The 24828-nt window shown below is 34.6% G+C and overlaps 1 protein-coding gene across 1 annotated transcript; it reads right to left on the bottom strand.

The window, feature by feature from the left end:
- Nucleotides 1–1641: 1641 nt before the first annotated feature.
- On the bottom strand, nucleotides 1642–11776 carry LOC118185629 (uncharacterized). The gene is made up of 2 exons (XM_035355521.2): nucleotides 11360–11776; nucleotides 1642–2496 (listed from the first exon to the last, which is right to left on the bottom strand). Exons 1-2 carry the CDS (start codon nucleotides 11366–11368, stop codon nucleotides 2122–2124), a joined length of 384 nt encoding a protein of 127 aa, XP_035211412.1. The 5' UTR covers nucleotides 11369–11776; the 3' UTR covers nucleotides 1642–2121.
- Between the last annotated feature and the right edge of the window lie 13052 nt (nucleotides 11777–24828).

Here is a 24828-nt window from a genome sequence, read left to right on the forward strand (position 1 = left end):
ACAAGAGAAGGCGGGTTCGATTCCCGTTCTTGGGTTTATTTTTAAAATTCAGGGAAAATAATATTAAATTCAATAAAAATTAATCAATGGTAATAATTAAAATAATGACATACTAAATAATTAAAATACTAATTAAAAAGAGTAAATAATTAATGTTAATCACGTGTTAAAAAATAAAAACTGACGTCATTCCAAACACGGATTTAAGAGCTCGTTGGCATAAACATAAAAATTGTTTGTTACCACACAAAATAAAAACTTTGAAAAATAGGTGCGTTGAGACAGAATAAAAACGAAACTTTGATGACGTCATCCCATCCATCTACGTCACTTCCGGTAGGCGTGTGATCCAAGATGGCGGGACCACGCCCCTTTTCTGTGACGTTACTTCCGTCCGCCGAGTACCTAACAACCTACTACTAACAGGTAGAGATTATCGCGGCAGTGAAAAAAGATACATACATTGGCAAAACACTGTTAATAGTAGACTTCGAATTTTATAGAACTGCATTATGAATATGCCTTGCACTGAAAAGTACAACATGTATTTTTTATGGCTTCACATTATTTAGGCACCATCTTCTAGAACCTTAAAGACAAAAGGCTGACTTATTATCCGGTCATTCCTTCTAAGTAGAGTAACACCCCCTTGGATTAAAGTTTAAAATAAACCATTTATTTTCATGTCAGCCTGACGGTTACGCAAAACTGATAACAATAACACGAAATCAGTCCTCCGCTGCTTGCGGGAAAACGTAGAATAAAAATTCCAAAAAATAAAGTAAAATACTCTTAAGAAATATTTGGCTCGATCCTTAAAATTTCACAAAACATTTGCGACTAGCGGAGCTAAAGCAGGTAATCAAATCAGCAGTAAGAAGCTATCGCAGAGTAACTTGTCAGCGATAACTTCCAAAGACTCTCTCTCGAACTAAAATACCTTTGCGCTTTACATATCTAAATTTGGATCCTGCTGAGAACTGACGAAAGTAGAAGTAAAGGCTAAATAATAATATAAGAGGTTAATTAGCATAAAACCCCTCAACCTAATCATCTAACTTGTATTTAAGGAATTAATAAATTATTTAAGGCTAGACGTTATATCTGTATATTGGCCCTAATATGAGTTGCGTATGAAAAATTAAATTATAATTTTATAATCAAATGAACGTGGTAAATTTTGTTATTAATATGTATCTTTCAAGAAGAGTAGCCATAAACTAAAAATAAGGCGAATTGTTGGTTCAGTTTTTATTTGCGTTATTCTGCTTTCAAATAAAAGAATTTTATCATCATTATAACATTGCATCAATCTTTTTTTTCCTTTCGAAGTTCAATTAACTTCTCTTGAAATCATTTGACAGTTATAATCTGACGGGAGGGCTGGAAATCAGAAGAAAAAGCTTTGTTTCTCTCTAAAAAAATAAATGCAACGCAGAGAAGTTTAAAATCTATATATCTTACCAGTTTTAAATTCATATAAATACGTACCAAGTTGCGTCTCTTAGAACATCAATTAGCGATTCTCAAATATTTTAAAATTATAATGTGTGCTGTCTACTAAGATTCAGTCTGATCGCTGTTAACATGGGTACTGCGTAAAGAAGTGTGATTATGTATCCTAAGAAAAAAATCGAAATATCACACCAGTTTCATTTTTTATTACTTTCACATAAATCCAGATCTAACGAATAAGTTTAAAATTCGACATACAAAATATGTTAGAGAAACACAAACAATTCTTCAATTTTGTTCTTGTAGCTTTAAAATTTATCATTGGCGCCCTGACTACATTTTAAGGAAAAGTAAAGGTGGCTATTATAAAACTGGTAAAAAAAATTGCTGTTGTTTACAATTAAATATAGCACAGAAGAACTACTGTGAATTAGCACCCATGCTGCTTAAAGATTTTCGCATCTAAAAGATATACTTTCATTTATATGAAAAGATGATGCATATTAACCACAAAAGAAGCATTTTGGTTTTAGAGTTATAGTCTAAATAAAAACAAATTTGGATGCTTTAAAGATATATTTACAAAAATTAAATGCTCTTTACACGAACTTTAAAAATCAGCCACTGATTTTAAAAACTGCATTTAATTTAATATTTTCCCGTTTATCACCATCCTCCGTGGCCGCCACCGTATCCTCCTCCTCCGCTGCCGCCACCTGTAATAACGGTGAGATGCTGAACCACTGGGACATGTTTAACAACTGGAACATGTTTGACAACTTTGACGTTTTTGACAACAGGAACATGATTGACTACTGGGACGTGTTTAATAACTGGTATTGTGAAAATATCTGCTCCTCCACCAAAACCTCCGTGGCCCCCACCTTGAGCAGAAATTAATCCACCATGTCCACCACCAATGCTGTGACTACCTAATTCTCCAATTTCGTGTGCAATAAGAACTTTCCCTCCTCCACCGTGACTGTGAATGATTCCTCCGTAAGTGAAAAAACTGAGAAGTAAAACGAATATAACTGTAAGCTGAAAGAAAACAAAATTAATTAGTACGCATGGAAAAAAAAGCTAATTTATTAAAAAATGTTTCATAAGTCAAATTTATTTAAAATACGAGTATCCAACTGAAACTTTCTACTGAAATCAAAAGAAACTCAAAATATTTCAATGAAATTTCAGGAGTAAATACGGATGATAAAAGTCCCTGGTATGGATGCTTAATGAATTTCTTGTTAGTAAAACAGCACTTGCAGTTGTATATGTGGCTAGCCCCGCGGAATTATATGTTATATATATTTTATGCGAATTCTACATGTACGAAACATTTTGTGCTTAAGTCTTTTGAAGCATAAGTAACGTCAGGAAGTTTGGACATATTACCCTACAGTTTCATACATAAAGTTAGACTTTTTATTTACAAAAATCTCCAACACACAATACTGAATTGTTTCCAATAAATTCCCTGTCTTGACTTTAGAAAGCTTGTAACTGGAATACACGGTCTGGGGTCAATAAGGAACTTAATAATTAATTTATGTCCTGTAATCTTTATTCTCTGAACACTCTGTATAGAGCAGCTGGGAGTCAGACGAATGAATTTTCCTCTCCGCACTCACATAGGCTCATATCTCACATCACATAGGCTTTTCATTAAGATGAGCTCTTCACATTATAGGAAGGTCAAAGTGTCAAGGCAACTACCAGTTTCGAATTGTGAGAATTTGCGATTGCTCTCTTTAGTGTATATAAATGTAAATATTGAATATAAATTTAACTTTTGTACAACTAACTCTGGAGTTAGTACAAACTATGCATTAAAATTTAAAGACTGTCGCTATTCTTTACGAAACACAAATCTGCTGCTGCACCCTACATAACATACCCGGCATGTAAAATAAAGTTTGGAGTTAGGAAAAGCAATATAAAATGCAGATGAAATCTGCTAAAAAAACAAAGCGGCTTCCATATCAAAACTGAATGAAGTCTGCGAATATCCAGCTTTACAAATTTGTTTGGTAAGACCCATGAGTATGGTGAGGTGCATGAAATTTAGCTGTTAGGAGGACGTGAAAGTGTCCTATCAAAGCTGAAAACTAAGCCATGAAGATACTGGCTTCGTATTGAAGGTTTTAGGTTCGATTTGCAGTAAGAGATAAAAATTTATTTATTTATAAGCAATGTGCTGTATAATATCCAACAAGAAAAGTAGTTGATAATTTTTATTAGATGTTGAATTTCATTACCACATAATGCGCAGCATTTCTCAAGCAACTATCAAGCACAGATTGCTATGTAAGACTTAGTGCTCTTATTTATTAAATTAAATACTTGATCATATTTTCATTTTATGCATGTAGTCTCTTCATCGTTCTAATACAGATATGTGTGCTGTATATAATGATGCGCGCAAGACGTGCTATATTTCAGCTTGAAGTACGATTACAATTCTAGTGCCAATATTTAATAAAAGTACTGCAGCTGTAGGGAAGTTTATTTTTTATTTGAAAGGTTGTAAGGATCCTAAATTTTACTAACGTTTATTTTGTTTTAAATCTTTACTATCACTTCTTATTTTCTACTTCCGGCCAGAATTAAAAGCTTTAACTTATTTTTGCAAATTTGTCTTGCTAACGCCAAGTACTTAAGTTGTGGCTTTTTGCCAAGCAAGAGAGAGGAAAGAGTTATTGCAAGCCGCTTGCCATAGTAGTTTTACTCGGTTGCTGGTTGCCTTCAAGGCTAGAGGTTTAGTCCTCTTGATAAGTTCAAACGTATCGTAGTTTTAGCAGCTCTCTGTACTACATACGGATTTTGTTAAATAACGGCCAATCTTAAAGCTAGGCACTTGTATATTAATCCAAAGTTAGTTTTAGTTAGAGTTTTAGTTAATAGTTTTATATTCTTACGTTCAGACCACAAGTGGCTAGGTCTCTGTATTCCGAAGTTCCGGAAATCTCTGTAAAGATAGAAAAATAAAGGGTTTCGTATACCCTTCCTGTGTGTATTGTCTACTTCACAATTTATTGAACATAGCTTGAGTAAGCTCCCCTGTTCCGAGTCAGGACAGTTCATGTTTCCAAAGCAAGTTAAGAGGAACACAAGTCCTGATAAGGTATATATATTACATTCCAGAAACAAATAAATGTGCATAGCGGTAAATTCGAACATAAACATTTATAATTAGTTGCAATTTTGGTTACTTTCTTTCTAGATGGATCTGTAAAAACATGGAGCTTCAAGACTGAGATAGTTTTAATGGATTTACGGCTTATGCTCTATATTGCTGCTGTTGCAAAACTATGGATTCTAAATAACAGGGAGAAGAAAGGGGCATATCTTAACGCAATTCTGCAATGATGTGGAAATAACGTTTTTACCAGGAAAAGATGGTTGCTCACTATATCAACTGCGCAACATCAAAGTTAAAATCTAGACCAAGGGTTATCAACCAGGGGCAAATTCACACCTCGAGGGAATTTCCTAGTTTCATGGGGAGAATACGGTCTGTCCTTTATTTAGTTGCTAAGTATTTAGTTTTAACTTATGAATATAAAAGACTACTTTTTAAGTAGTTAGAAAGTTCTGGTATTTATCAACATTTTCTACACTTTTTGTTGTTTAATTTATAAAACACGTTAAAAATGATCTAACAGAGATAAATGCATATATTTATTTTTCGAGTTCTGGAAAGGAAGGGAATGGTCTAGCGATGGTGAAAGAAGTGCATGAGGCAAAAAAAGGTTGAGTACCATTAAAAAAAAGTTTGAGAATCTTTCTTGCCCCGCGTACACCTGATCTAGACTATTTACCATCAGGTGGTCAAAAATATATTTTTAAAGACATTATCTGGTTTCTGCAAGAATTATGCTATCAAAGGATGAAAGGATAGTTACCTTCACACATAACTTTGCCCAGGAAGACGATAAGAGATTTAAAGCTACATTAGCTATACAATTTACCATTGCTTTACGTTAGATATACCAGATACTACATATATGCTTTCAGAGTCGTAGCTAGGGTTTTCAGCGCCCAGGGACAACTGAAGATTCCGCGGCCCCTACTGCTTGCCAAGGATGGAAAACATTTAATTCTAAAATGTCGTAACATTGGTTTGGCGCCTCTTGGATTCTGCGCCCGGGGACAGATGCCCCCCTTGCCCCCTCTAGCTACGCCCCTGTATGCTTTAGCTAAACTGCATCGCAATCTAAAACAAAGAGGGTACTAAAACTAATGTTTTGGGGAAAAACTAGTAAAATATACTTTTTTCTAATTAATCTTGTAGGAAAGCTTATGTTAATTAATCAGCTATTTATAATTTTAGTCTATGACATTTCCTTTCTGTATTGCTCAACAGAACGCAAGTGAACATCGAGTGTTTAAACAGCGGCTTTTGATTTTGAGAAAGAGCAGTTTTCTGGCCTCGCGGACTCGCTACGTAGTTTCTCGTCAGCTGTAGGTTCAGTTATTCGGCTTTGCATTCTTTCGTTGCTGGCACTTTAATTCTGACACACTTGTAGCGTTAGTTGAGTGAGCATCTAGTAGTAACTAATTGTGCAGTCCTTGACTACTGTTCAACGATAGATTTAATTTGGACAATTCTGTTTTATTTTGCATTTCAATGAGTTGTGGAAAGTGTAGCACAAGAGTGTGCCTTTAGTTTTTAAATTCTGGTTATATGAAAAGCTACTTTAGCCTTTTCAGGACTTTAGCTTTGTTTTTAGACATAGAGATAATTCACCTCACGTCTGTTAGGGTTATTAGAATAAAATAGTATTTCCAGATCAAGTACAATCCTATAACCTTAAAACAAATATGCAATTGTTCTCTTGATTCCCTTCTAGAGTACAGTTAATTTGTCAAACTTCTTGTGGTAGACGATATTTCGTAGTCAAAAAACTGAAATGTGGTAGACGATATTTCGTCGTCAACTTTATTTGACAGATTAGATATTATCTGCTTCTGTTCATCTTTTAGCTAGGAAAGTGTTTGAAGAATTAAAGATATTCTCCGCTTGTGCTTCATGATCAGCGCACCTAACCGGCAAATGGAAGACTTGGATTCCATTCCCGATGGGAATCCATTTGACTTTTCGGTACAACTCTAATATACGCCCTAATTTCACCAAATGTGGCGATATGTGTTCTGCGCTGGTTTTTGGCACGATTGCGTGTTCTATGGCAACCCTGTTGACGTTGAAAAATCTTTCGCTGGAGCTCGTTGATTCGCCTCTGTGTCTGAGAAGATGGGAGGGAAAGATAAAATGGTAGTTGTTGAATTGAAGTTCGGCAAAAGGAAATATCATTGTGGCTATCCTGTTGAGGGGTAGTGGGTATTTGGAAGTGTGGAAAGAGGGTCTGGGAGATTATTTTTAATGGCAGTGCATGATAGAAGTAGGGATTTGTGATTTTATTTATTTGTGAACCATAGTATAAATTTTCTGGATAGTGTGTCTGGCTGTCATGTAAATACGATAGTGATTACGTGGCGGAATGTTAAAGGCGGTATGAAATTATTATTTCTGCTATTCGAAAACGCATTAATTCATGGTAAGTGCATTTTATTTTATCCTTGTTCTTATTTTGTAGAATGTTATGTTCATTGGTTCTTTAGTATGAATTTCTGTCGTTATTGTTGTTTTTTTAAATTGTTTGAAATTTACTTTAGTTTATTTTGTTGTTTAGTGTCTAGACTGTGCAATTCGTAGATGTTTTTTATAGTTGAAACAGAACGCTGTGTACATGGTATTATTTGAAATTTATTGTTATGTTATTTTATTAAAGCGAGGAGTGCGTAGATCGTAGATTCCTTCCTTGCCTAAATTGTGCAATTCGTAGAATTTTTTTTAAGTTTAAACAGGATGCTGTGTACATGGTATTCTTTGAAATTTATTGTTGTTATGTTAATTTATTAAAGCGATGTGTGCGTAGTTTGTAGATTCGTTCGTTGCCTACATTGTGCCATTCGTAGATGTTTTTTTAAGTTAAAACATGTCGCTGTGTACATGGATTCTTGTCAAATATTTTTGGTTAGAAACTTTACGTTTTTGCTATCTAAATTTTTTGTTTTTGGATTTTTAGCTAAATTGTATGTTGAAAACGTAGTTTTTGCATGTGCGAAAACCGAGTTTTTGGAGACATTTTAGGCTAAAAGTTCGAAATGTAGACAAAAAATTTAGATAGTAATATGGCAGCGTGAAGTTTCTCGCCAAAAATATTTGGTGCGAAATTTGGCGACTTGAGGGCGCATATCAGAGTAGTTCCGAATTTTCAAGACTACCTACCTTAGAAAATAATAATAATAATTAAAATAATTCTGAAGTAAAACTTAAATACTCCGCGCTATTATGAAACACTACCACGAACAATGAAAAGTGAATAATTTGTGAAACAAGGAACTCTGAACCAGTTTAACCCTTAGCGCTCCGCACGTTTTTGTACCACTGCCTACCAGCAACTCCGGCACATTTTCGCAGCGGAATGCAGCATCCAGAATATCTGCATAAATATCTTTCTTGTAAATATTTTACCAAAGAAGGGGTGTGACTATTCTCCTTAACTGACCAATAATCCTGCATATTCGCCACGGGTATCGAACCCACATTAATAATAACTCCAATAAAAGCCCAAAACTCATCCTCTTCCACCGCACGCCACGTTTTCCAAATAGAATTACTGGATATTTCTTTATTCTTTAGAACATTTTCTGCGTAATTGTTGGTTTCTTTTATAATTTCATTTACCAGTTCGTTTGTGAAAAATAATTTGAAATATTGTGTCGGCTGTACAATATTTGCAGGAATTTGTGGTCCAATGACCTGTGGAGATACACTAAAATGTATTCTATCTGGAATATCTAATTCTTCCGTCACATCGCGCCATTCATCTAAGTCTTCCGGCGACTCTTCGCTTTCAGTTTCAATAACTACCATTCGTCGTCTCTTTGGTAGTATAATTTCGGAACCACTACTTGAAGTGTCAGAATTATAATTAACATTGTCTTCCACAATATCTTCTAACAATGAAAAATCAAACACATCTTCACTATCACTCAACTCTATATTCTCACCACAATAATCATTTTTCTCCATGTTGCTAACCATAAAATGGGTCAAATAATGCTTCAATCGTAACAGTAGCGAGACTGAGCACGTTTTAACTACAGATAACAATTGCCAACGCCGACGATTTCGTAATATCTTAAGCCTAATCATGCTAAAAACATTGGGCTCCGCAGCGAAGCCTACGGAGTTACGGAACAAATGACGGACGGCTCCATAGCTGAGCCAAAGGAGCGCTAAGGCTTAAGATAAGAGATTATCGAATGCCAATTTTTTTTTCAAACACAGCTTTACGCAACACTATGCGAGGTATTAATGTTAACCAAATTAAAAAGCTTTGAACATACGAAACATTTGAGAAATTTGTTGGAGCCTTTATGCTCCAACTTTCGCCAGAAAAAGTGAGAATAAAGCTTAAAAGAAATTCCTCTTTCCTCCCACAGTCAATTCAGAATTACATGCCTGTAGAAATTCTAAGGAATTTACGCATTCTGAATGCTGATTGCAGAAGAAAGGTCAATCAGCTGAAGTTGTTAAATCGTAGAAATAAGTCAGAACACAACAACAATATTGAAGTTACGCAAACTTAAAAGATGTCACACCTCATTTTAAGCAATACTCACGAAAGATTTCTATTTATTTGCCACTGTATAATGTTCTGTTTAATATAGCTTAATATAAGTACCTCAATGAGAAATACTTTTTTATTTTTACGTTGTTGAAGAATAAAGCCCAAGACTCATGGTACTTTTTTTTTTTTTTTTTACAAAATTTTAAGTATTGGTTGGCCTGAATGTGACTGCACTCTTTCTTGTCGTCTATCTTTGCGAGTATTTTGAATGTAATTATAGGTATATTGAAAACATTTGATGTGTCTTTGTTATTGAAACTTCCGGAGAAAGCAAATATTATATTAGTTAATAGCGTTTCTTTTTTGAACTTGCGTTACAAAACGCGATTTTTTAATCGAAAGCATTTTTAATTATTATCTCACTTTAGTTATAGATGTGACAGAGCTATAAAATCAAACAAAATGAAACTCTAGATATGTAGGATTTGGAACTTTACTAAACCTCTTTTTTTCCGTAATCCTCACGAAAATACAAATTAGTTGTAGGGTATTTAAGCCGAGGGTATGAATGATTTAGAGCTCCTGGCAGATTCGCTTGCAGTTCACATCCTATCGCCAGCTCTGCTAAAATTTACTTTTCCAATTAGCCATTTTATTAGCCAACGTTGAATACGTGCCGTTAATTACTCGAGCCAGCTTAAGGAAATCACCCGACGTAGTTTCCTGCTACGTTACTTGAATTTAACTTCATCTTATGTTATTATAAAAAAAAATATTCGCACGTATCAGAGCTATATTAGGTAGCACAAGAGGTGCCTTTTGTTAATTAAAGAGTTCAATAAAAAGGTTATTTTAATCTTCGTAAGACTTTGTCATCTTAGTTCAGACTAGAGCGATAACTCACATGTCAGTCTAGCAGGGCCTGAAGAACATTCATTTAAGCTTCTGTGGAAGCAGTACCCTACAGACAAGCATTTGATGTACAGGAAAAATTATGTATCTTGAAAGAAGGTCATCTCTTCTTCAACCCATTTCTGCCCTTTCTTAGCGGAATTCTCATTTCTTACATAAACAAAATAAAAATAAATGAATGGATAAATAAGAAAGCAGATTTTACGATGCCAAATATTAAAGAAAATCTATAAAATCAAGACCAATCTGAAGATGGACTTTTCTTAAATTTTAAATGCTGTCGTATTGTTTGATATAGCGATTTAAATACAATTTTTTAAAGGTTAATGCTATCTGCTGAGTATTAGGAAGTACTACCTAAAATGAAAAATGAATAGTTTAATGATTTTAAAAATTCTACTATAAATAATTTTTATAAGGCCATTAAAATTATTATCGAATCTCTAAGTATTTAATTTTCAGCATTTCGACACTGAATTGATATAGCTACAACAGATGTGATAGAAGAAGGCTTTAAACTTTAAGGTTAGATGAAATTCGGCTTATAAATTTGCTTTATTTTTAGGTAAGAGTAACTATATTTTATAACTTTATTTCACAGTTTTATCGAATGAACAATGAACAACTATGACAGTTAATCAAAAATAGTAAATTAACACTTCATACTTTCAAAACGAGCAAGAAAGACAGATTTCGAATGAAATTTAATGCATTTTAAAATTATGCTAAAGAAGGAAAAATATTTATAAATAATTATTATATTCTTTAATTATATATTATTTTTAAAATTTAGAAAATATTCAACGTAACTCTCACTTTAAAGATGAAGTATTGATTTCCAAAATGTTAGAGGCTATTTGATTGAAATATACAGAGGATATTCTACAAGTATATAAATGGACCAAACAAAGATTTCAAAGCATTTTATGTGTGTTTATTGTCTTAAATGTAAGATACGCGCACAGAAGAAAGCTTGAACCTATTTTATTTTTCTGTAAATGTAATGCTAATGTAGAAAAAAAGGCTATCAGATATTGAACCAAGAGTCACTGCTCTTCATTTAAAGTATAGGAGTTAAGTAAGTCCAGTGACAATGTTAGTACAGAAATTCTGACTAGTTATTTGATTAAAAATGTCAGGGAATTACATAGAAGTAATATTTCTTTGAGAAAAAGCGATTAAACTAGTTAATGAAGTTATATGTGTGATTATTTAAAATAGATATCTAATAACAAGAGTATATTCTGACTAATTACAGTTTCTGTTACGATGCGTAACAGCTATACGTAAAAAAAAAATTCACAAAATCAACCAGTTTTCTAAAAAAATACAAATAAAATTAATTTGCTTACCCACTTCATTTTGCCTTCCTTTCGTATATCCGCATTAGACAGAGCAACAAAGTAATATGTGAGTTAACAACACCCCTATGTGAAGATTTAAAGATTACACTTTCGCTTTTTATACTTATAAACACAGGCAGGGGCATTCTAGGTATATTAAATGACCCATATCTAATCCCTTTTAAGATGTCTTCCGCATGATCTCCGGCTGATACGATCATATCTTCTAATCTTTTCTGTTTTCACATCCTCAGGTTCTTAGAATAAAATACTTCAAGAGAAGTAAAAGTATTAAATCGAGCACCTCCCATTAGTATGCTGTTTCTTTTAGAAATGGTAAATGATGATATAATAAATGTGGTCATCATCAGTGACGGAAGCAAATTCAAATAACCAACTGGCCTAATTTATTCCTGTTTCCCTCCCTCCACTACAGCAGAGGACAAATAAAAGTCTTATGATATCTGATTTCCAGGAGATAATAATGCTGTTAATAATGTCTCAATGCTGTTATCCGCAGTTTCCTTCTCCTTTTTTTATTTTCCGTAGGTAGTTTTTCTATGTTTATAGATTGTGGTAGTACTTTTTCTATCGTTCATCAATAAAGAAACATAACGCTTTTCAAGTTAATCTGCAAGCCAGTTAATCGGAAGATAATTGAATACTATTTTAGCTCTATCTTCAAGACGAAACAGCAGTGAAGAAGTGCTGTACTGTAAATTAAAATACACCGTTTTAAAAGGAGACAGAAAAAGAAGACTTTCTGTCTGAGTTATTGAAACAAAAATTACAGACAAGTAATTCTTTAAAATCCGAATATGAGTAAATTTCTCGTAAGGTTCACACTCTGTTAAATTGTATATGCATAGTATTCACAAATTCAGGGCCGTTCCTAGGCCATTGGCTGTCCGCGTACTTTCCTAAGATTGCGCGCCCCCAGACTTAAAAAAAAATGTGCTCAGTGATTAATAAAATTTTTATTTCATGCTCCCTAAGTACTTACATATGGCAAACTATGTAAAACGTATAATTACATATGACAAGTACTTAAATGACTTTAAAATATTTAGGCGCGGTATCGCGAGAATCCGGCCGCTCCTGATTTTCGCCGCCTGCGTACCCCCCGCTAGGAACGTCCTGAACAAACTTATGATATTAATAACATAAATATGTACCTTGTGCAGGATTTATATCAGCTTAAAGGATATATTTTCATATAGCACTGCCAATTTGCTCTCTTTAACATCATCATCTAGTGTAGCTAGAGAAAACTGTTTTATTTCTTTTCTAAATTCTGTTTCCAGTTCGAAACTCATAAGATTTAAATATCTTCCTATCAGAATATTCAGCGCACACATAATAGATATTTGGATATTATTAATTCTATAAAATTTCATTAAATTTATGTACCCTAAACAGACATCAATACTCGATAGTTTCGACTGTGAAATTAATCTTTGTTCAGGCTCTTTGCCCCCCTGTGGGTAAAAGGTATTTTTGTACAAAGTTATGTTTCAGCTCTCGAAATAAAACAATTTTCAATATGAAATATTATCAATTAAAATATTTCTTTATTAGATTTATACGTCTAAGATGCATGAGTGCTAAAAACAGAACGTCCAAAAAATTCAATCATCACGAAGATATTGCAATGCAATATATTTTGAACTTTGAATGTAGATGTCATTTATTACGTGTTTATCCTGCAAATTTTATAGCCGTCTTAAAATTGTTAATTAAATAATTTGTATGTAAATTCTCCGTAGCATCATTTTTATAAATATCCCTAATAAATCATAAAATACAGGACATTTTAAATCACAAATATTTTTTTTATTAATTTTAGCTCTCAGAAATTTTTGCCCTAGAAGGTACAGATGCGTATAAACTTAAAATGTTTAGTATATACAGTGTTACCATTGTTTATGAAAGATAATCCAAGACATTTTGTGAAAAGTTCATTTCAATGTTAAAAGTTAATAGTTCTAAATTATACAGCCTTGCACCTTGCACGGCAGATAAAAAGTTGGTAGGAAAAAATTAAATTAAATTAAAATGCAAGGCGCTCCCTCAATAAAACATTGAAAATTATACCGCATTATATTCTGCAATAAATTTGTTAGGAAACAATATCTGCTGGGAAACTACTCACTAACATCCTGAAAATTGCCAGATTTTATCCGAAACATATACGTTGTACTGTAAGTATTATGAAAGTTTCTTGAGATTCTCTCCCTTTCTGCTATAAATCAATATCTACTTTTATAACCACTCATTTAAAAACTTTGTGCTTACTCCAGTCTAGTACATAGCTACCTCCCTCGTACTACGAATCCAGCAGGACTGTCTGGGCTTAACTTTCATGTCAATCTCGGAATTCTAAATATAAAGCAGCATTTGAAAATAAATCAGTTACTTTGATATTTTATAAATATTTTAATTTTATGTAAGACGTCAGCATACTGAAGGGTTTGAGAAGATTTATTTAAATACTGATACGAAGTGTTTATTACTTTCGTAAAATAATTTTTGTTGATATTTGAGTTTCTATGGTTGAAAGAAGACATATGGTGAATAATGAGCCCTGACGTGCTGTCGGAATCATTGAAGTAGGAAAGTCAATTAAAGATATCAATTTTTTCTTTGGCGTTGATGATTGGGTAATTTCTAGAATGGGGAAACAATTCCAAACAAGTCAGACAGCTGTCCGGAAACCTGTGCCGGTCAACCTAGGGTTGCCACTATTTTGAAGATCGATATATTGCAGATCGGAGTCATTGTCAATTACCAAATTGAGAAAAAAAAATTACAACTCATATCAATAAAATCCTTAGCTCTTGAAAACAATCAGACTCAATTCAAAAAACAAGTTAATACCAATTTAAATTAGAAACCATTTTAAATTAGAAACTAATCAGTAAAAAAATTAAATACTAATTTAAATTAGTTAACAAGTTACCATCACCTCTGCAGCGCTGTAGTTGGCTCTCAGTTCATTTTTATGTACAAGAACGCTCCAATTAGGGATAATCTGGTGAAAGGTTTTTCTCGAAAATGAGGGTATTAACCGGATGGCTAGGTACATCTCCAGACCTAAACTTGAATAAACATGTATGGTATACTTTGGAGGGTCATTACAACTCTTCTGTGCCTTTCCTCAACTCTTCAGCACCTGGAAGCATCGCTGCTGCAGAAGTGGGATCGACTGTCACAGGAACTCATAACCTATCTCATTTCCAGTGAGAACTGTATGTTTATTATAGTGGGGACTATATCCCTTATTAGCCTCGTCTGTTGTTTGATCTTGTAATGTTCGCTTTAGAAATTACTCCGCTGATGAGCCTTACTCACGATCATGCGTGAGTACTGTGACTATTGTAATATATATTTTTTGTATTATGTCAATCTATGTCCATTCTAACTTTCATAAAAATGTGTTCATTAGTTCTGGAGATAATAAAATCAAAAGTGAAAATTCTTTAAATTTTGAACACCGATGTATATGCTCGTTCTCTCTACAAAAATGTAAGTAATTTGTAACTCTGTAAACTTATGACGCATCTCCAGCAGAATATTTTCGAGTAGTTGAGGATTCTTGCAGAACAATGCAAAATAATCTGCTTTTGGGTGTGTATTGAAATTTGATGGAAACTCAAAATGAACCAAAAGATTTGTGAAATCAATATTGCATTTTTTTATAATAGCTTCGAGCAAACCTAGACATTTTAATTATATTTTAAATATAGACTTTTGAAACAAAAATCACAAAAACTGCTATAAATACCTCGCATAGTGCGGCTTCACTCAGTGCTGACCCCGCTATAGTACGATTAGTAATTTGTGCAATAAATTTCACTCAGCACTGATTGATTCACTATTGTGTGGTCGAAAAGATTTTGCGTCAAAATAATACAGCCTAAATGTTCCCGCTAAAATATGCACTGCCAAAATAAAGGGTGCTGTTTGGTCCTGCACTTTTTCCGAGAGACGTGGCAGACTCAACGAACTAACCTTCTCTCTAAAATAGCCATATCGCATCATCATTTGTTATTGTCACCATCTGTTTCACATCAGTTTTTAATTTTTATTTATAATTCATTCCAAACCCATTTATAATGAACGAGAAGCGAAAATCTGATACTAGTTGCGATAAACCATGAAATTACTGAATTTACAAGAAACGTTAGAAATTATTAAAACTTATGAGGACAATGCATCATATGCCAAGATTTTAAGAGATAAAAAATAAAAAATAAGTGAGTCTTCAGCTCGAAAGATTGTGAAAGATGAACAAAAATATAAGGAGTGGGGAATGGCTAGAAATTCATTTGTTTCTAAGAAAATTGTAAGACGAAGAAGTTCTATGATGTTATATATGGAAAGAAATCTTTCACTTTGGATGTAGCCAAAAATGAAATCTTTAGTCAGCTAGAAGTTAAAAAGCATTAAGTCCTTATCTACACTTAAAAAAAAAGGTCTGAAAACAAAACTGATGAAAATTTTCCAGCAAGCCGTGAGCGGTTCTTTTGCTTTCAAATCACTCGGGGATACATAATGTTCGAATTGTGGCTGAAAGAGAAAGTGCAGATAAAGAAGCAGCATCAAAATTCCCAGAAAAAATAAAACAAATTATTGAAGAAAAAGGCTATCTTAATGAACAAATTTTAACGTGGACGAAACTAGTTTACACTGGAAGAAGCTGCCTTCTAGAACTTATTCGTCAGAAAAAGAGCAATCTCTGGCTGTAAAGTATCTCATAGGGTTAAATAACCTTATTGTTAGGAGGAAATGCATCTGGTGATATCAAACTGAAGTCCATGCTTGTGTATCGCTCTGAAAACGCTAACGATTTAAAAAGATGTGCTAAAAACTTATTACCTGTGCTTTGGCTTTCTAATAAGAAAGGTTGGGTTACTAAAGCAGAGTCTGAAAGTTAATTTAAAGATTACTTTTGTCCCTTTGTTAAAAGTTATGGTAAAAAACAAAACATAGCCTTTAAAGCATTATTGTTAATAAATAATCCGACAGGTCATCCTACTAGAATTTCTAATCTTTGTATTAATGTCAGAATTTATTTTTCTCCCAAATACTACCTCCGTGCTACAACCTATAGCTCAGGGAGTTATTTCAACATTCAAGGTATTTTATTTGAGAAGGCTGCTTTCACAGGCAATCGAAGCAGGCGAAAACGTCCTATTTTTGATCACATTTTTGGAAAAATTGCAGTTTCCGAAATGCTATTGGATTGGATTGGATTGGATTATCTAATTATGGCAAAGCACACGAGGGCTATCTGCCTAAAGGGAGGGAGGCCTTCGTGGAGGAATTTCTAAGGGAAACTGGCTCGTATACCCGTTACACTTGGGGAAAACCACGAAAACGCACATGCAGCCAGCCCATTCGCGGGCTTCGAACCTCGGACCGAACTACCAGTGTTCAGCATCTTTACCGCTCGGCCGCTGGTGGGCCCCGAAATGCTATTGAAAATATCGGACATGCATGGAATAAAGTGGGTGAAAGTTATAACGTTGCGCGCCTCTAACTAGCACGCAACCAAGAGGTAACTGTGAAAGCTTGTATAAACCACAGAGTCTTATAAAGGGTTTAAGTCCCTTTTTATTCAACGTAATAAATTACAATGGCGTCCTCTTGACGCTTACAGACTGTGCCCACTAGGCAGTCAAATAAAAATAAGAACCTGAAAAGAAAGTAAAGACAATATTCTAACTACGAGGCTCTCTAAAATAACTAACTCACCGCGTTTTACAAATACCGCAGCTAATTCAGCAGACTTGAAGCTCACTGGAACAATTGCAACTACTTCCCGCCAAGCACATAGGCCGCAACGCGGGGTTCTTCAATTCTCGATTTCTACCTCCGCGCTCGCTAAGTAAGAATAACTCTTTCACCGAACTCGTTTCCTTCTATTTAAATCATAATACTTCCGCTGATAATTTGAATGCTTGCGCGTTCTACTCAAATTTACATATTCTGGCATTGGCAGTTCCAGGGGAAAGTAAGGATTGACAGGAAAGATAGTTTAAACTTAAAATAAATGTTAGTTAAAATAAATATAAACTCTACATTTGCCGCTGCCAGAATTTGGAAAACTTGGAAGCAGGTCCTACAAACGACCTGTTGTAAGTTTATCTAATTCTGAACTAACTGGCGAAAGCCTCGTTTACACAAAAAAAATCTTATGTAACAATTATATATTAAAATTCTGTTATTCGTTACAAAGCTTTCTTCTTACAGCAACTTTTCCTGGACTTCATCAATCAATCTTGGTCTTTCCTTCCAGCATCTGGAAGGAATAAGTATCAGTATCTTTCTACATACATTATAATTTACACTTTCTTGACACAATAAATTTTTGTTTTTAACGATTCGTTTTTCTTAGTTATTGCTTACTTCACATTCATTCAGTTTTTCAAACATTAATTTAACTTTACCCTGGCTCTCCACCATGTGTGGTGTCAAACGGGAATATTCGTGTTTTAGTCTTACAACACTTCCCCTAACCACCATGATTTGTTAGAAATCAACAACCAAATAGACACACCTTACTCGACATTCTACAACTCAATGAGCTACTTTAATATTCTTAAAAATTCAAATGTAGGTGGAGAACCCTACAAAACACATTCATTCTAACTTCCCCCTCATTCATCTTTAAACATGCAGGCTTTCGCTCTAAAGCATGACTTTACAGTTTAATACTTAAATTTTGACTTCATTGCTTTTAAGCATTCACTTTTAGCATCTACAATTTTATGCTTCCAGACTAAATTCTACTTTTACATAACATGCAAGTATTTACATACATTTACAAAAGTTTAATACATATGCTTTTTACAATTTACCATAAAATGAATAAGAGAAAATAAATTTTTACTTTACTCATTCTTCGCCAAGCTGGCGGTACTGAAACTAAAATTCTTATTAGTACAAGAATACGAAGTTATTTTTATCTCCGGCCAAATTTTGGCTTTAACATAACAGAATTAGTCTTTCGACCAACAGAAAATGCTTGTTTTTAGCTTTTACACTTAAAGAAAATAATACTTTTGCCTTAGCTAAATAAAGTAAAACAAAACTAAGTCTCAACCGAGACATATTGACTTTCGTCAAAACATAGAACTTCGTACTTATGCATAACATTTCGGAACAAAAGAGAAAAAAAAATGTATAGAAGGTTTTAACTTATCTTTGAGTTTTCGATGCTTGAAACTCCGTCATCCGTTTTTGACAAAATTGATCCCAAGTTAGAGGTGTCATGGATGTCAATCTTCTCCTTATTGATCTCCGAGTGTCGTCCCCGTTGCTCTTTCTTTTGCGTCCTCTACATGCTGGCCTCTTGACGGAGTAATCGTCTGGTTGTTGGCCTTTGCGTTTCTGCCTGGGACGGCTGGTCTTGACGTCCTCCGGTCTGGAGTCCTTCTTGAATTTCTTCTGTTCGTCGTATTTTTGTGCCTCCTGTTGGCGTTTCAGTTTCCGGAACGGCGGCCTTGCTGGCACCTGACTCTGTGGCCGTGTGCGCGTTCTCCTTGATGTGTAATTTCTCCTGCCATCTTCTGTAGGTGGTGTTTTCGTCTTTACTACGGTTTCTTTACCCGGTTCATCTGTATTTTTGTTTTTCTTAAACGCCGGAGTTTGAAAATCATTTTTTCTTTTTGATACCGACGTCCGGGTTGTAGAAGTGCTAGGTCTCTCTTCAGTTCTTTGTTTCTTGGGTGGTGGAATAGTTGTTGCAGTCTCTGGCCCTTCTATTTCGTTTAGACTTGAGTCCTGCAAGAAACTTTTAAGGATTTCAAAATCATTTGGATTATAGTATTTTTTCACCTGGTCGGGACTTGCTTTACAGATTTCCCCTCTCTCGTTTTTAAGATATAAGACTACTCCTTTGATTTCCTGAATTACATAGGGGCCTTCAAACTTTGGAGCTAGCTTTGCCATAAAATTGTCTGGGGCACTTGATAAAGAAAATTTCCTCTTCAATACTTTATCCCCAACTTTAAAATCTGCTTCACGGCGTTTTCTATCATAATAAATTTTCTGCCTATTTCTTGCCGTATCCGAGGTTTTAAGCGCCTGATCAATTAGCTTTTGCACGTCCTTTTGTTTAAATTCCTGCTCTCTTTGTTGCACAAAGAATAATTTATCTAAAGGCGTAATTAACTTTCTGCCTAAAAATAATTCTGCTGGAGTTTTTCCCGTAGTATCATGATGTGCCGTTCTTAAAGCATAAGCTAATTCATTTATGTAGCCATCCCAGCGCTTGTGATGTGTGCTAACGTAACTGCGAATTATTTTTACAATGTTTTTATTAACTCTTTCTGCTATGTTAGCCTGTGGTCTATACGGAACCATTTTGATATGGCGTATATCAAGTCCATTGCATATGTTTTCAAATATTTGACTAATGAATTGTTTTCCGTTATCGCTAATGACTTTTATCGGTGCACCGTATTTTAAAATGTATCTGTGTAAGAATGCATCTGCGACTGTTTTGGCTGACGCGCGTTTAAGTTGAACAATTTCTATCCATTTTGAAAAATGATCTACTATTATTAAAAGAAAACGATTTTTATTTAACTCGCTCTGGGGGAAGGGACCAAGGAGATCTATGCCTAAAATTTCATTCGGAAATGTAGCGCGAATGCTATTTAAGTACCCGGCCGGGCTGTAATTAATATCATTTATTAACTGACATTGATTGCAGGACCTGACATACGCCGTTACTATTTTGTATAATTGCGGGAAATATACCGCCTCGCGTACCCTTTTTATAGTCTTTCTGACCCCGAGGTGGCCCGCTGTTTTTTTTTCGTGCAACTCCTTCAAAATGCTTAATCGAAGCGAGGCTGGGATGACTGGCTTATACTCAAGACTTTCGTTTGTTGTTTTCGTATAGAATAATAAATTATCTATTATTTCATAGTTTTTTGCTCTATTTCTTATCGCATCGATATCTGTATGTTCAAAGCTTTCGGGGTCTTTCAAATAAGCATAGATATTTCCAAATTCAGGATCAGCTTTCAGTTCAGTAATAATCGTATCTCTAGAATCTAAAATTTTTGAAGTCAACACAGCGCATTTAAGTTCATTACCTTCATCGTCCAGTTTTATACGAGAAAGTGCGTCAGCTACATTGTTTTCCTTACCCGGTTTATATTTTATTGTGATATTATATTCTTGGAGTTTTAAAGCCCATCTTATTAACCTGGGCGTTAGGTTTTTTCCCGAGTAAAGTCTACCAACAGCCGCATGATCCGAAAAGACTGTTACTGGCGATTTGCCGAAATAAACTCGAAATTTATGTACAGCCATTAATACGGCTAATGTTTCTCTTTCTGTAGCTGTATAATTCCTTTGTGTTTGATTCAATGTTTTACTAAAAAATGCCAGCGGATGGTTATTTTGCATAAGAACCGCGCCCACCGCATAGTCTGACGCATCTGCCGCAATTTCCAGGTTTTCGTCCCCCTCAGGGAATTTTAAAACAGGGGCATTAATAAGCGCTTCTTTTAATCTTTCAAAAGCTGTGTTAGCTTCAGCTGTTCACGTAAATTTACTCTTTTTTCTTTTGATTACTAAGAGTGGTTCAACAATATTAGCGAAATCTTTTATGAAAGATCGATAGTAAGAACATAGTCCAAGGAAAGACGAAAGTTTCTTGGCGGTGTTGGGCGGTGGGAAATTCTTAATAGCTTTTATTTTTGAATCTTGCGTTTCTATACCCTTTTGCGAAATTTTATAACCGAGATATTTAAGTTCTTTAGTTGCGAACTTGCATTTTGAGGCGTTAATTGTAAGACCGGCCTCTTTTAATAATTTAAAAACTTGTTCGAGGTCATTAATGTGTTGTTCCAACGTATTACTCGTTATAATTATATCATCTAGATAAATTAAAGTTGATTTTCCTAGGACAGGCTTTAGAACAATGTCCATAGCTCTCTGGAATGTCGATGGGGCCCCACACAACCCAAAAGGCATGCGTAAAAATGCATAAGTGCCCGATTTTGTTATAAACGCGGTTTTATGTATATCTTCGGGTCTCATAGCTATTTGATAGTAGCCAGACGTTAAGTCCAAAGTAGACATATATCTCGTCGATTTGATCTGTCTAATGATCTCGTCTATAACCGGCAAAGGGTAAACTGGAAATTTAGTTATGCTATTTAGTTTTCTATAATCGATAGCAAACCTCCAAGCCCTTTTATCCGAAGGAGGAAACTCGTTCTTTTTCCTACATAGTACGACTGGACTCGCGTACTCACTATTTATGGGCGTTATTATTTTATTCTTTAACATCTCCTGAATATGTTCTTCGATGATTAAGTCTTTTTGTTTATCATAGCGATACGGTTTAGTCCTACAAGGTTTTTCGGCATTTAATTGAATCTTGTGAGTCACGATCTGACAGTTTCCCGGTTTTTCTGAAAACAAATGAGAAAAATTACTCACCACTTGCTGTATTGCTTTACTTTCCTGGTCATTCAAATGGCTAAGGTCCAATTCAGGTGTCTCCACCGGTTCCACCCCCCTCTGGTCCATCTCCAGCACCACGGAACTATCTTGAAAATTTAATTTGGCCCTCGCGGCCCTTAAAAAGTCCATACCTAAAATAAGAGAGTGTTGGAGGTCTTTCACCACAAAAATTAATACTTTGAGATTTTCCTCTTTTATCTGTAAGTTTAATGATACTTTCCCGATGCAGTGACATGTTTTTCCTTGCGCCGCTATAATTTCCGTATTTCTGGTTTTAAAGAGTCGTATCCTAAAAAAATTCTTTTTGAAGAACTTTTCACTCATGAAATTTCCTTCTGCCCCTGTATCGATGAGGGCTTCTACTGGTACATCGCCAACCTGGACTTGTATAATTGGTAGCTGTGAGTTTTTTACGATGACTGTATTTAGATGTCTATTTGAGGGTTTTTCTAAAACTTCCGGGGTCTGGACCCTCCCTTTCACAGGCCCCTCTAGTCGTTTAAAGCTTTCCTTTCAATCTGTGTCTTCTGGGTACGCGGATGCTTATTTTCAAATTTTCTTTTTGGGCCTTGACCTTCGAGTTTCGATGCGTTAGCTTGATAGTTCTTTCCCCCATACGAGCGATTTCCATTTCTGGTTTCCTCCTTCCTTCTGGTACTTTGAGAATATGTTTCCCCTCTCGCTCTTTCCGCTATTCTGCGATTTTGAAATTTCACCGCCAATTCGAAAAGTTCCTGCAATGTGGTTGGGTTTCTAATTTCAAAGTAGTCTTGAACAGCGGGTAACAATCTTGGTAATATTATTTCAATAATCTCCGCATCGGGTTTCTTGCCATACAGCATATCCGTTAGCTTGATTTTTCGTAAAATAAAGTCCGTCAATTGTGCTGTATCCCGTTGATAGAAACTATATAGCTCGGCTTCCAGCCGTGCGCGATCTTTCACTATGGGGAAGGCCTTTACTAACGATTTTTTGAAATTTTCAAATGTATACGTCGGGCTTCCAAATTCACCTAGAAGAAATTTGCCTATATTTTTCCACCATAGCACGGCCTGTCCTCCTAGTGCTGATGTGGCAATAGCAACTTTTTGTCTTTCAGGCACAGGATAGAGCTGAAAGTGGTTTTCTATACCTTCTAAAAATACGGACACCGAATTTTTTCCGTCGAAATAGACGTTTGGCTTGATTGATGCTCTCAAAGTCTGGACCAGGTATCCAAATCCTTCTAACTGCGTTGTCATTTCTTGGTGTTGTCCAGCGGCTTCCATCCAGTTTTCGGCCATTTCAGTTCGATAAGTGTTCGGGCGCCAATATAACGTTGCGCGCCTCTAACTAGCACGCAACCAAGAGGTGACTGTGAAAGCTTGTATAAACCACAGAGTCTTATAAAGGGTTTAAGTCCCTTTTTATTCAACGTAATAAATTACAATGGCGTCCTCTTGACGCTTACAGACTGTGTCCACTAGGCAGTCAAATAAAAATAAGAACCTGAAAAGAAAGTAAAGACAATATTCTAACTACGAGGCTCTCTAAAATAACTAACTCACCGCGTTTTACAAATACCGCAGCTAATTCAGCAGACTTGAAGCTCACTGGAACAATTGCAACTACTTCCCGCCAAGCACATAGGCCGCAACGCGGGGTTCTTCAATTCTCGATTTCTACCTCCGCGCTCGCTAAGTAAGAATAACTCTCTCACCGAACTCGTTTCCTTCTATTTAAATCATTATACTTCCGCTGATAATTTGAATGCTTGCGCGTTCTACTCAAATTTACATATTCTGGCATTGGCAGTTCCAGGGGAAATTAAGGATTGACAGGAAAGATAGTTTAAACTTAAAATAAATGTTAGTTAAAATAAATATAAACCCTACAAAGTAATATAAAAAGCGTGTGGAAATATGTTTTTGTCTCATTGTGCTAATGATTTTTGCGGCTTTGAGTTTCAAATGGATACAATCTCAGCAGAAGTCGTGAAACTCGGACATGATTTAGGCTTTCACTTATTGGATTCTGCCTGTGTCATGGACTGTATTCAGATGAAATCTCAGCCTCTTGATGACGAATCTGTCATCAACATAGCAGAGTAACAGGCTAATGAAGAAGAAAATGAAATTGAAGAAAATGAATGTGCAAACGGAAAAAACTTCACATAGAATAATCTCGAAATATTCAATGCCACTGAAAGAACATGTGATCTGAATGTTGAAGAAAATGATCCGAATGAAAAAAGGAGCCTTTAAAACAAGGCGAAAATTAGAAAATTTATTCTTTCTTATCAGTTCTTTATTATCGCATGATGAATGAAAACAAAATGGTGCAAAAAACTTTGACTGATTTTCTAGTTAAAAAATGCTCTTTTTTCTTTTTGATTTTATAAACAAACAACAAAAATTTTCTATTAGGTATTGTGTTTTTAAACTTTTATTATTTTCCATTAATTTTAGGTAAATACGTAAATATTTTTATTTTAACAAAATTTGAAAGGAATGAATTACTAAAAAATTAGTAATTCATATAGGAAAACCTATAGAAGTACTATTTCACTCAATGCGGATTCATTTAGTGCGATACTTAAGAATAACCAATTAACAGTACTAAGCGAGGTATTGAAATGTTCAGTTATGAAGAGGCAGTGTATTGAAATTATTTTTCTTTCTATTTTATAAAAGTTAGAGATCAATAAAAGAGAAATATTTACAGAGAAAATAATTATTTTAGGAACACAGTATTGATTCAATATTTATATACATTTCTTTTCCTAATGAATGATCAGTTTTACCTAAACGTCATCTATAGTTTTGCCTTAACAAGTTAAGAAAGTAGAAGATAGCATCAGATTGATATTCTTAAAAATTAGTTTTAACTTCAGCTTCATATTTCTTTTACATATTGAACACGTTTGTAATTAAGTTTTATTTGCTCCTTATAAACAGTGTTTTCTTCTTGTTGCGTAAATTCATTAAAAAAATAAAAGATTTGTTTAT

Source organism: Stegodyphus dumicola, chromosome X1 (genome assembly GCF_044657685.1).
Source record: "Stegodyphus dumicola isolate Sdum_Otavi_A_Nest chromosome X1, ASM4465768v1".
Taxonomy (NCBI): domain Eukaryota; kingdom Metazoa; phylum Arthropoda; class Arachnida; order Araneae; family Eresidae; genus Stegodyphus; species Stegodyphus dumicola.